The 12,820-nt window shown below is 46.5% G+C and overlaps 1 protein-coding gene across 1 annotated transcript in view; it reads left to right on the top strand.

The window, feature by feature from the left end:
• The window catches only part of Pask (PAS domain containing serine/threonine kinase), a 36,834-nt gene extending 25,809 nt beyond the window's left edge, over positions 1 to 11,025 (top strand). The window contains exons 13-18 of the mRNA XM_059278310.1: positions 1,110 to 1,235; positions 1,349 to 1,483; positions 3,757 to 3,956; positions 7,379 to 7,512; positions 9,986 to 10,132; positions 10,690 to 11,025. Coding sequence (XP_059134293.1) covers positions 1,110 to 1,235; positions 1,349 to 1,483; positions 3,757 to 3,956; positions 7,379 to 7,512; positions 9,986 to 10,132; positions 10,690 to 10,847 — 900 coding nt within the window. The 3' untranslated portion in view covers positions 10,848 to 11,025. The remainder of the gene's footprint in view (positions 1 to 1,109; positions 1,236 to 1,348; positions 1,484 to 3,756; positions 3,957 to 7,378; positions 7,513 to 9,985; positions 10,133 to 10,689) is intronic.
• Positions 11,026 to 12,820: the final 1,795 nt, after the last annotated feature.

The raw sequence follows: 12,820 nt of genomic DNA, 5'->3' as shown, positions 1-12,820 counted from the left end.
TTTTGTCTTCTTGCTCTGTGCAGGTGGAGGGGTGGCAGGCATCTCTACTTACGATGTCTGAAGCAGACCACCTGCTGGCTGTTGGCCTCCCTTCCTGGGCACTGAGCCCTTCCTCAGTTTCTCAAGACCCCAGCGGCTTGGTTCTGCCTCATCTTTCTGAGTTCTTTCACCTCTCTCTCGCTCCATATCATCTGCAGAGTGTCTGCTTCTCCCAAACTATACCTCCTCTTCTCCTGATCAGTGTGAAAGGTAGTTGTACAGTGCAGACGCTTCCAGCTGCTACTCCTGCTTCTGCCCCCACCCCAACACTGGTCACTGGCTTGGCTTCCTTCAGGTCCGGGCACTTGCTGGCTTTTGTTCTGGCTTTCCTCCCTTGTGCTTAGTGTCTCATCATCTTTTTCCTGGGCACTCAGCCTTCCTAGGACGTGATGCAATTTACTGTCTGCTTCTCCGTGAAGGATCAGCTCCTTGGAGCCTGACAGTGTCTCTCACTGATACACAGACAGGCTCTGCTGGAATTTTTACCCAGGGCTGCTTTACCTGTGTGCCTAGCATTCCATGTACTGGCCAACCTGTTGGGTGGCAAGCCTGTCCTGTAGAGAATGACATGCAGCCTTTCTTTCTTTTCGGTGGACCTTGGTCCCATTGCACCTGGTAACTGAAGCCCCTTGCTGATGCTGGGTGGTGGTTCTCATGCTTACTACACCCACCAGGCTTGAGGGACTCCCTGGTTAATCCAACATCAGGACTGACACTTGTCTACCAATGAGAGTTTCCTTTATTTTCTCTACTTTTTAGGCTTATTTCATTCTCTTGAGGGTGATAGTGTTGTGGGAACACTTACCATAAGGTTTCTGAGACTTCTTTTCTCCAGCAGTGGCCATGGCTCCTCAGCACCTCCAGGGATCCCCGTCTATCCCATCTTACCCGTAATAGACATGTAAAAATCACCAGCATTTCTGTTTGGCTGCTGCCTCCTCCTTTTCCTGTTGCAGGGACTTGCTAAGTTTTTTCTTCCATGGCCATGGTCTTGTGGGGGATAAGTGTAAGCTGGTAGTGGGCACCAGGTTTAACATATGGTAGAGGTCTGCTCTCCTTCTCCCGTACAGGTGGTGGTGAAGTTTATTAAGAAGGAGAAGGTTTTGGAGGATTGTTGGGTTGAGGATCCCAAACTTGGAAAAGTGACTTTGGAGATCGCAATTCTGTCCAAGGTGGAGCATGCCAACATAATCAAGGTGGGTGGTGGTTTTCTGTGTGCTCTCACCCTCCCTCATGTTGCTTCTCCAACATTAATTTATTGATTGGAGGTATTTTCAGACAAAGCTAGACCTGGCCTTGTCTCTTTCAGGTTCTGGATATATTTGAAAACCAAGGGTTCTTCCAGCTAGTGATGGAGAAGCATGGCTCCGGCCTGGACCTCTTTGCTTTCATTGACCGCCATCCCTGCTTGGATGAGCCCCTGGCGAGTTTCATCTTCCGACAAGTGAGTGTGGGTAATTGAATGTTATGTCTGCAAGGGTCAGTGGCATGTAGTCAGTTTCCTCAGTGAGCCAGTGTTTGCTTTCAGCCTGGAGTTTATGAAATAAGAGACATACTTTGAAGAGAGAGTTGTGTGAAGTAGAGAAAGTGAGGCTGGAAGGAATTGCCAGGGAAGTGTACTTTAGCAATTAAAATTTATTCATATCTGTATAGTGTTTTCATACCAGTCATAAACATTAAATAACGAAGCCATCGTGCTGGTTGTGAGTCCTGTGCGCGCGTGTGTGTTTGTGTGTGTGTGTGTGATCTGAATCTGTGTCCTCACGAGTAACGAGACCTTTGTGTAGCCTTAACCTAATGTTGCCTTTTGTCTTGATCTGTTTTCTATTTTTTTTTTTTTTTTTTTTTTTGGTTTTTCAAGACAGGGTTTCTCTGTGTAGCTTTGCGCCTTTCCTAGATCTCGCTCTATAGACCAGGCTGGCCTCGAACTCACAGAGATCTGCTTGCCTCTGCCTCCCGAGTGCTGGGATTAAAGGTGTGCGCCACCACCGCCCGGCTGTTTTCTATTTGAGTGTGTGTGGATCTTTGCTCACCTGCTGTTTTATAGACACGGGAAAGCTATCAGCAAATCTGGAAGGCGACTGGGAAGGAGGGCAAAGACAGTGACTCGGCTGAGTCCCGAGAAGGCAGTGGCTGCTCCCTAGGTGCTCCCACAAGTGTGTGGATCATTTATACTTGTCCTGTAATTACTTCTGAAAGTGACGCGATTCCTAGTGAAAGCTTCTTTCGTTTACAGTTCTTCAAAGCTGTAAACTCCTGAAAGTTGTTTGGATTCCTGAAAGTTGCTCAGGCTTCTACATGTGTGTTTCAGCCATTGTGAATGCCAAAAGAATGCCCATCGCCACACTTACACTTCCTGTTGGAAGATTATACATTTGTTTTATTTGTTTCTATTATCTATCTATCATCCGTCCGTCCATCCATCCATCCATCCGTCCGTCCGTCCGTCCATCCATCCATCCATCCATCCATCCATCCGTTAGCAGTGCTACCCAGGGATCAGGACCATGGGCAGCTATATGGACACAGGGCAGAGCTGGGGCTTGTAAAGGAAAGGATGAGCTCAGTACGATTTAGCTATAGTGAGATTTTATAGTCTTGTTAAAAATACGGTTTCTGACCACATGTACAGTACACACCTACAATTTCAGTACTCCTGTCAGTGAAGCAGGAGGGCGGAGAGTTCAAGGCCACTCTGGGCTACAGAGCAAGATTCTCCCCTGACCCAAGTTTCCTGATTTGTTCTAACATATATGTGTCTGTATGTATGCATGTATGTATGTTCATATGTTCATGAATGTTCAAATATATGCATATGTGTGCATGTACATATGTGTGTACTCATAAATCTATATATAAATATACAGGCAAGTGATTATAATGTATACTTTATTTTTTAACTGATTGGGCTTAGTTGACATGCCATTAACTTATCTTTCTGATTCAAACATTTTTCATTTGGAAGTATAAAATTGTCTCCAAAGATCAAGATGATTGATGTTCAAGAAATCACCAAGTTGATCGCTCTAGTTGGTATCCAAATTGTGGTGCAGCTAGTCTTCCTGAAGACCACAGGAGACTGGCTTAGTAGACCTGCACCTTAGAGATACAGCATGCCTGGGCATGGGTGTTAGGATGCTTGCCTTCCAGAGGCAGAGTGCTATATACGGTCTGCTTCCTGTGGAGCCACTTACTCCACATAGTGGTGGATATGCTGCCTGGGGAGCGGCAGGGAACACACCACACAGAGGAGCTGCTGGAGCTCCATCAGGATTATCTGCTTCTGCTTTGACCTCAAACTGCTGAGCACACTCTGTGAAAGACACTTTCCTTCCCTGTGAGCTGTGGTGCCCACACAGTGCCTGTGCATGGGTACTTTGCATGTGATACCAACCAACAGTATCCCTCAATGGCCCACATGTTTCTAAATATCTACTCGGTGACCTGTCTTTCCTGCTGAGATGGTTATGGGGCAAGTGTCTGCTGGGAGGCTTTCTTTGGTGAGTAAAAACAGACATCGTGAGCCATTGAGTTTGGGTTGCTTGCTGGCCTGTACCAGGCACGGTGATACACTCCCAGAACGACTGTGCCTCCTGTCTGTGCAGAACCATATCTCCAGTACCCAGAACTATGCTCTGGAAAATGTTTATTTTCCTTTCTTCTTCCTAATATTTACTTGAATTGCTCTTTGAAGTGTTCTCCTGCCTCTGATTCCAGCTGGTGTCTGCTGTTGGATACCTGCGCTCCCAAGGCATCATCCACAGAGACATCAAGGATGAGAACATTGTGATTGCCGAGGATTTCACAATTAAGCTGATAGATTTTGGCTCAGCTGCCTACTTAGAGAGAGGCAAACTATTTTATACTTTTTGTGGAACAATCGAGTACTGTGCACCCGAAGTTCTCATGGGAAATCCGTACGTATCACACGCTCCATAGTTTACTTTCCTCTTGCCTCTTGCATCGTGCCCATGACAGTTGTGGTTATAGGAAGAAGTGGCTTCAGTTTGTGCCTTTTTATTGAATAATGAGGATAATGTTCTGGAAAATAAATGTGCAGTAGGCAGGAAGCTGGACGATGGACATAGGGGTTCATTCTACCATTTTACCTTTTGATTGTTTGGAATTTGTTGCAGAAAGTTAGAAAATTAGAAGCTAAGCCGGGCAGTGGTGGCGCACGCCTTTAGTCCCAGCACTCGGGAGGCAGAGCCAGGCGGATCTCTGTGAGTTCGAGGCCAGCCTGGTCTCCAAAGCGAGTTCCAGGAAAGGCGCAAAACTACACAGAGAAACCCTGTCTCGAAAAACCAAAAAAAAAAAAAAAAAATTAGAGGCTAAAGAGGAAAGTCTCAAAAGTAGAATTCTCTGAGTGATTCCTGTAACTTGCTGTACTTATTGAATATCAGGAATAATCATAATTTCAAGTTTTTATTTATATATTTAACTATTTTTTTATTTTTTGGTTTTTCGAGACTGCCCTGCTGTCCTGAACTCACTCTGTAGCCCAGGCTGGCCTCGAGCTCAAGAGTTCACTGCCTCTGCCTCCTGAGTGCTGGGGTTAAAGGCGTGCAGCACCACTGTGCGGCTTAGTTATTTTCAGTTGATGTGTATGGGTGTTTTGCCTGCAGGTATGTCTGTATAGCATGTTCAGTGCCTGCAGAGGCCAGAAGAGGGTGTTGGATCCTGTTCTGGTTAGTATTTTGTCAGCCTGACCCAAGTTAGAGTCATTGGGAAGAGGGAACCTTGATTGAGAAATGCTCCCACCAGATTGGCCTGTGGTCCAGCAAGCATGTGGGCCACTTTCTTGATCAATGGTTGGTTGGGCTAGGTGATGCTACTCATGAGCAGTGGATATTGGGTGTTATAAGAAAGCAGTCTGAGGGGCTGGAGAGATGGCTCAATGGTTAAGAGCACTGCTTGCTCTTCCGAAGGTCCTGAGTTCAATTCCCAGGAACCACATGGTGGCTCACAACTATCTGTAATGAAATCTGGTGCCCTCTTCTGGCCTGCAGGGATACATGCAGACAGAACACTGTATACATAATAAATAAATAAATCTTTAAAAAAAAAAAAAAAAAAAGCAATCTGAGCAAGCCATGAGGAACAAGTCAGTAAGCAGCATTCCTCAGTGGTCTCTTCTTTGGTTCTTTAGTTCCTGCCCCTGCTGAGTGGTTATGGGGCAGGAACTTAGCTCTCCTGATGATGGACTGTGACCTATAAGACAAACTCTTTTCTCCCCAAGTTGGTTTTCATCATGGGTTTCTTTTTTTTTTTTTGGTTTTTCGAGACAGGGTTTCTCTGTGTAGCTTTGCGCCTTTCCTGGAACTCACTTGGTAGCCCAGGCTGGCCTCGAACTCACAGAGATCTGCCTGGCTCTGCCTCCCGAGTGCTGGGACTAAAGGCGTGCGCCACCACCGCCCGGCCGTCATAGGGTTTTATCAGGGCAATAGAAACCTACTCAAGACAGATCCTCTTGGACTGGAATTTCAGAGAGTTGGGAGCTGCCATGTGGATGCTAGAAACAGAACTCAAGTCCCCCGAAAGAGCAACCAGTGTTCCTAACTGTGGAGGTATTTCTCAAGTTCCAGCAATCAAAATTTCAATAACCGTGTTGGGCTGACCATACAACAGGCCCAATAGCAAGAGTGAGAGCATGAGGAATGATGGGAAGGAACTGTGGGGCTCAGATTCTGGGCTTTGAGCTCAGGGGTCAAAGCTGGGTTTGTTGCTCTGTAGTTGGGGAGCCTGTGGGCAGCAAGAACCTGACCTGAAAAGACCTCTTTTCTTGGGACTTGAGACAAAGAATTGAAATGGAGCTCATTGCCCATGTGTGTAGGGACTATATAGAAATTGCTGATAGTGGTTTGTACTGTACACACAGGGATTGTGGTCTTCGCCACATACAAATAGGTGTGTCTATATAAAATGACCTTCCTCAGTCTTATTTATACCATGGTATCTTCCTCTGCCTGCATAAATTTTGGTGAAGTATATACCGTGTCTCAGGAAGAGAGTGGGTGGTTAGAGGCACAGAATGTTTAGCTAGCTCTGTGTGGGCTTATAGAATAGTGTGTAGGGTCAGCAGAGAGGCGTAGTCAAAGCTGGATTTCACATTGGGCCTGATCAGGTCCAGATTGTCTGCTCAACCCTACCTTGTGTGAGAAACCTTCAGCAATGGGGGCTGGGAAGCGACCAGAGCCCAGGCCTATGTCTTCTCAGGGCACTTTTCAAGTCACAGTCAGAAAGTGAGTGATCTTGGTAGCTCTCACTGACTCCTGAAATTTGGTCTCCCTGAACTGCTGCTGGGCTGGTCCTTGTGTGCAGTATGACTAGGCTTTGTGCTACCAGCAGAGAGTGCCAGGGGCAGGGAAACTTTCCCTTTTGGAGTCAAGGTGTATGTTCAGAGCCACCATAGCAAGATGTTGAAGGGGATGTAGTTTCTCTTCAGATCTGGTTTGGTTGTCCCTGTTGTCAGTGAGTGTCCTGCTCTGGTACCATTCTGTAGTGGTTGAAATGTAGTCAGTATTGACGAGGAACTGCATGTCAACTGGTTCACTGTACATGCTGTGTGTGGCTGGTCTGCTGTTCCACACCCAGGCTCTGATGCTTCCGTCTCTGTACTTAGCCATCTGCCTTCCTCCTGTCTTCTGTCTACACTGCTTTCTGCTCCCTGCCCATCCTTTTCAATTGTATGTGTGCTGCTCATGCTGTGGGCCTCTTGGTCAGGACCTTGTCTCAGTCTACATCCTTCCTTCCATGTTGCACACACACACCTCCATCTCATCAGGCAAAGGCTCTTTAAGAACATTCTGCCTCCTCGTTTTTATACCCTTCTTCCTCAGGGGTCAGCAAACTCAGTTGGCTAAAGGCAACCTCCCTGGTGGCTGGTAGCATGAGTGAAGTTAGAAGAACACTCCCCCTCTTCCCTCAGGCTTGCTCTTCCAGGGGACCCCCGGTCCTGATAAACCCCTCCGTCCTGCCCTCCGTTTCTCTGACCCCTCAGCTGTCACTGCACTTTGTCCTTCTGTGTTTCTCCCCATTTGTCTTGCCTTTGAGCCCCCTTTTCTCTCACCTCATGATCTTTGTGTAGGGTATTCCATCACCTTGTTCTGATGCTGCCTGTGGCTCCGGTGGCCCTTAGTGAGGCCACATTGTGACTTGCTGCCCACACTTTTGCTCTCCCAACCCTGGGAATCTCTCCTTTTCTGGGGCAGCCCTGCATGGACGGTGAGAATGCCATTCTGACTGGGGTTGGAAGGCTCTGGCAGTCAGTGGAGGCTGCCTCAGTGAGCTTTGTACTGAGTGCAGGGAGGCCTGAAATGCTCTCTGTTCCTCTTTGCAGCTACAGAGGGCCAGAGCTGGAGATGTGGTCTCTGGGGGTCACTCTCTACACGCTTATCTTTGAGGAGAATCCCTTCTGTGAGGTGGAGGAGACCATGGAAGCAGTCATTCATCCCCCGTGCCTGGTTTCCCAAGGTGAGCATGAGCTCCAGATGGTGAGTGACGCCACTGCCTGAGAACCCAACACTTTGTTTCTGTCTCCTCTCTGTCTATGCTGATTAGCTCTTTTACCTTTCTTTTTCATTCTAACATTTTGATCTGAGCACGATAATTTTAATGTGACTCAAAACATTTTTCTAATTTTAGTAGTGTCCCTTGGATTTTCAAGGCCCTCTTGGAAGTGACACTCCACAGTCAGTAACCTTGTCTCTGGCAGCATCTCTGTGGTCAGATGCTTAACTTATGTCAGGAGCCCCATTTGTGGAGGAGGGTGGTGTCAGTGCATGGAGAGACTTGACCCTCAGCAGCTCATGTGGAAAAAGTCAGTCATACCCTGGGCCCTGTGAGCAAATGTGACAACAGCAAGTTGAGGCCAAGTGGGACCTCAGATCTGTAGTGAAGGCCAGGGTTCAGACTTTGGGTTCTTAAGCTTGGAGCCGATACCCCAGGAGCCTGAAGCCTGGAGGAGCTCATGGAGCTGGCAGATGTGGTCAGGTGTCATCCTGTGGTCCCACAGCAGTCACTTACTGGGAGGACCCATGTGGTAATAAGATCTTCAGTCTGTGCCGTAGCTTCTGCTTAGGTTAGAAGCCTCTGTCTCTTCTAAGAATCCCAGATAGGGCCTTACACAACAGACGCCCATTCAAAGTTGCAGGAGCTGAAGGTCTCAGTAGAGGTGGTGGCAGGTTCAGTGCTCAGTGAGGCCACTTTACGACTGTGGATGGCACCTTCCTTGCTGTGTCCTCATAGTGAAGACAGAGAACCAGTCTTTTCTACCTCTTAGGACACCACCTCCAGTCTTCCTCTCCACTCACGGCTTCCTCTAACTCTTAACACCTCCCAGCAGCCCACTGCCCTGCACCGTCACATTAGGGGTGAGCTCACTAACACACACTTTGGAGGGGCATACTTGGCTACAACAGCCTGGAAGAGGACTTCAGAGCTTTACTAGTTGTGACTCCCTGAGATGCTGCAGTTTATGTGGTGTACTGCTCTGCTCCAAGGCTGCCCCATGGGTTCTGATTACACAGGTTGGGCTCCTGATGATGAGACTCATAGAGGTCCTGGCCAGTACATTGTACACATACTTAGAGGAAACAGGACCCAAGTGCAGATTAAGGTGGGCTCCTGCTAGAGCTTCAGCTGCCTCCCCACAGAATGATCTGGGGTGCTTGAGTTGGCTACTGCCTTCCCTTGTATGTCATGGTCATCCTCAGTCCTCATGGCCAGAGCCGGTGTCATAATCAAGGTTTCCGTTGTTGAGATAAAACACTATGACCAAAAGCAACTTGGGAGCTTATAGTTACACACCATAGTCCATCACTGAGGGAAGTTGAGGCAGGAACTAAAACAGGGCTGGAACCTGGAGGCAGGAGTTGATGTAGAGGCCATGGAGGAGTGCTGCCTCCTGGCTTGTTCCTCATGGCCTGTTCAGGCTACTTTCTTTTTTTTCTTTTCTTTCTTTTTTTTTTTTTTCTTTTTGTGTGTGTGTGTGTGTGTGTGTGTGTGTGTGTGTGTGTGTTTGATTCAGTTTCTCTGTATATCCCTGGCTATCCCTATAGGCTGACCTTGAACTCACAGAGATCCACCTGCCTCTGCCTCCAGAGTGCTAGGATTAAAGGCTTGTGCCACCACTGCCCAGCTTCTCCTGCTTTTTTTATAGTACCCATCACCACTATCCCATGGGTGGCACCACCCACACTGATCTGGGCCCTCCCACTTCCATCAAGAAAATGCCCCACAGGCCAATCTAGTGGTGGTACTTTCTCAGTCGAAGTTGTTCCTTCCTAAATAACTCTTAAGTTTGTGTCAGGTTGACATAAAACTAGTCAACACACTTTGTAAGCAGCCATCTGAGGTTTGTGTAGGTGGAGTTTTCCTGTCCTGCCCACCAGTTCCCAGGTAATTACACAGAGGCTTAATATTACTTAAAAATGTTCAGCCATTGCTCAGGCTTGTTACTAGCTAACTCTTACACTTAAACTAACCCATATTTCTTACCTGTGCTTTGCCATGTGGCTCATGGCTTGTTACCTCATTTTCTGTAAGTCCCGGTTTCTTGGTGGCTGGCTGGCATTCCTCTTGACTCTGTCCTTCATCTCAGCATCCTCAATGTGATTGCCTTGCCTAACTTTATCTTGCCTTGTTATAGGCCAATCAGCTTTTTTATTAATCAATGAGAGTAATACATATTCACAGTGTACAGAAGGATTGTTCCACAGCAGGTTTGATTGAGCTGGATCTCAGCTTCCATGCTTCCATTTTAGAGGTGATAGATTCATAAAGGTATTTTCTGAGAAAACTAGGCCAGGCCTTGAAGCCCTAGGACTCCTGGCTGCTTCCTTGCTTTGTGAGAGGTTCTGTGAAGCAGGATACCCTGAAATCTATAGGTCTGAGATGTGTTCCATTTGACTTGGCCTGGTTCCACCTGTGTTCTTTATGTCCCTAGAACTTAGGAATCTTCTGTCTGGGCTGCTACATCCTTCCCCTGAGCAGCGGACCACCTTAGAGAAGCTGATCATAGACCCCTGGGTGACACAGCCTGTGAACCTTGCTAACTACACCTGGGAAGAGGTGTGTCGGACCAACCAGCCAGGTGAGAAGTCTCAGCCTCCCCTTCTCCTCCCTCCCTTTCCTCTGCGTCTTGGTTTGGGATAGGAAGGTGACCCGGCCTCCTTCCTGGATGAGGCCCTTCCACCACACTGTTCTAGATAAAAATGCCAGAGTCTGTGGCTGGCCTGAAAGATGGGGCTTGACTGTGCAGAGACCCTTAGATGCTACTTGGGACCTTAGAGGGAGGACAAGCGCTTTTATTAGCCTTGGCCAGGAGGGGTGGGAAGGCAATAGTGGAAGAGTCAGCTGGTTGTCTGAATAGTCCAAAGAGGGGTAAGATACAAATGCTGGCCATGATGCTGTGGGGCTAGATGGGGGTATTGTCTCTTCAGAAAGGACTCCCTAGCCCCAAGTCAGAGCTCCTGGGAACCAGGCTGGAGACTAGGATCACTCCTGGCATCTTAGCAGGATCTGTACTTTCAGAATATCTCTACTGGGGTTTCAGAAGTCACTGCCTACTGTCCCCCATTTCTGTTGTTCCTAAACAAAGCATTTTAGAATCTTATTGCTAGCTTGCAATGTCTTTTCTTCATCCTTCAGGAAGTGGCCTGTTGTCAGCTGCAAGTTTGGAGCTTGGGAGCAGGAATCCAAGTGAAGTGGCTCACACAAAGGATTTCGGTTGGCCTCCTGCTCCCAGGGAGGTTCCTGGTGACCAGCACTGCCTGCATCTCGAGGACCCCTCTCTGCCAGTCAGCTGAATGAAAGCTCTCTCCACTTGGTTTGGGAAATTATACGGATTCAGGGCTTCCTACGTGGAGAAAGGAAATTCTGAAGAATTGGGATGAATTCCTCTTCTACGAATTCTTGTGCAAGTGCTAACAAAAGTCTGCAATACTATACATATTGGTTTTCGGTTTATGAAAGACTTGTAATTCACGTTTTTTTGTTTTCTTTTTTATAACCTTGAAAAAGCATTCTAGTGTTCAATTACTTTGTACAATTAAAAGGCTTTAAGTTGTGAGCCTCAGAAAGACAAAAGGAGTATTTTAATTCTCTATTTTTGTTCTTTTGTTCTTTGCTTTTAAGTTTTTGAGACAGGATTTCACCATGTAACTGTGGCTGGCCTTGAAGTCATAGAGATCTGCCTGTCTCCTGAGTGGTAGTGTGGCACCATGCCCAGCTCTTTCGATTTGTGTGTGTGTGTGTGCGCGCGCGCGCGTGCATAGGTAGGTAGGTTTCTTTCCCACTGATTTGGTATGTGTGATAGATGTGTGGAGTCCATAAAGCTGACTAGATAGTGCGGTGTGGTGGTGGCTCACGTCTTTAATCCCAACACTCACAGTGGATCTCTGTGAGTTTGAGGCCAGCCTGGGCTACAGAGTGAGTTCCAGGAAAGGTGCCAAAGCTACACAGAGAAACCCTGTCTCACAAAACAAAACAAAACAAAACAAAAAGCTGACTAGACAAAAATGACCAGACTCTTTCTTTTCTTGAACTTTTTCCAAATTAAAGCTCCTTAATTAATTAACAGTTCCCCTGGTTAGGACTCTATGGGACATGGGAAATACTTGGTTTTGTTTTTCCATTTCTGTACCCCACTTACCACAGCTAAAAAGAAATCTATCTAGTTTAGTCTGGGGCTTCAGGCCGATCAGCCATCTCTCAACCCATAATGCCTTGGCAGCACTTTCAGACATCCTGGGACTGGCCCAGCTCTACTTCGTCTGTGTGAAAGGCTCTAACTGTACCTCTGTGTTTAGGAGAAGGGTCTCAACCCTACTGTGACTGTGTGTGAGGGTTTCCAGGTCCAGTCCCCAGAAGTTAGTGACATTTTAGCTTTTGATTTCAGATGAGCTGTTTCTGAGAATGAGACATTTTTCTTGTAGTCTTTATTGTATATACATATAGCACAAGATATTGCAGGGTTTTTTTTTTTTGTTTTTTGTTTTTTGTTTTTCAGACAGTAGTATAGCTGGCTGAGGATGCAAAATCCAGCTTTCCAAGAACCATTTCTATATTTGAAAAAAAAAATTAAAGCTTTTGGTAAATAGTCTGATGTCTTACGGGTGTTCTTTGCAGGAAAACCAAACTAAACCAAACAAAAACCCTGAAAACATTGGAGACTAAAGTTCTGAGTTGGCAGCTGATAATTTTTCCTCTTGGGATTTCAAGTCTGATTCGAGAATGCAGTTTTGTGAAGACTAAAGACCCTGCCAGACTTTCATAGTAACCTTGTGTTCTAGCCATCACTTTGTTCCAGAGCTGGCTATTGGTTCAGGTTCCTAGATTATTTTCATATAGTTAGGGGTGGCATAGGGTTTTCTTAGGCTTTAGGTGTAAAGGCCTAAATGATACTTATTTAGAAAGAAAATTAAGACAAAAGAAACCAGTTCTTTGGCTTTACACAGATTGTAACTTTCCTGTCCTTTTACACAACGCTTCTGTCAAAAGGTAAAGTTGAAACACTCCAGCACTAGATCAGTGCCTAGTACAGAGAAGGAACATGTTTAGTGATGCAGCAGCCAGGTCCTTTTTCTCAGATAAGCCAATAAACCAGGAAGAAATAGATTGGTCTGGAAAATTCTGGTGTTTCATCCTTATGGGAAATCAGACCTGTGGGCTAAGAGGGCTCTGTTGTTTATCAGTGGAAATATGTCATTGTTCCTGTCATTTCAAGTCATTTCATTACTTGGACCATGTATCTTTTTTTAATGGCAGACGTCTTTGTGTG

This window comes from Peromyscus eremicus, chromosome 13 (genome assembly GCF_949786415.1).
Source record: "Peromyscus eremicus chromosome 13, PerEre_H2_v1, whole genome shotgun sequence".
NCBI lineage: Eukaryota > Metazoa > Chordata > Mammalia > Rodentia > Cricetidae > Peromyscus > Peromyscus eremicus.
The sequence above is the reverse complement of the archived record's forward strand: the minus strand, read 5'-3'. Positions and strand labels throughout refer to the sequence as shown.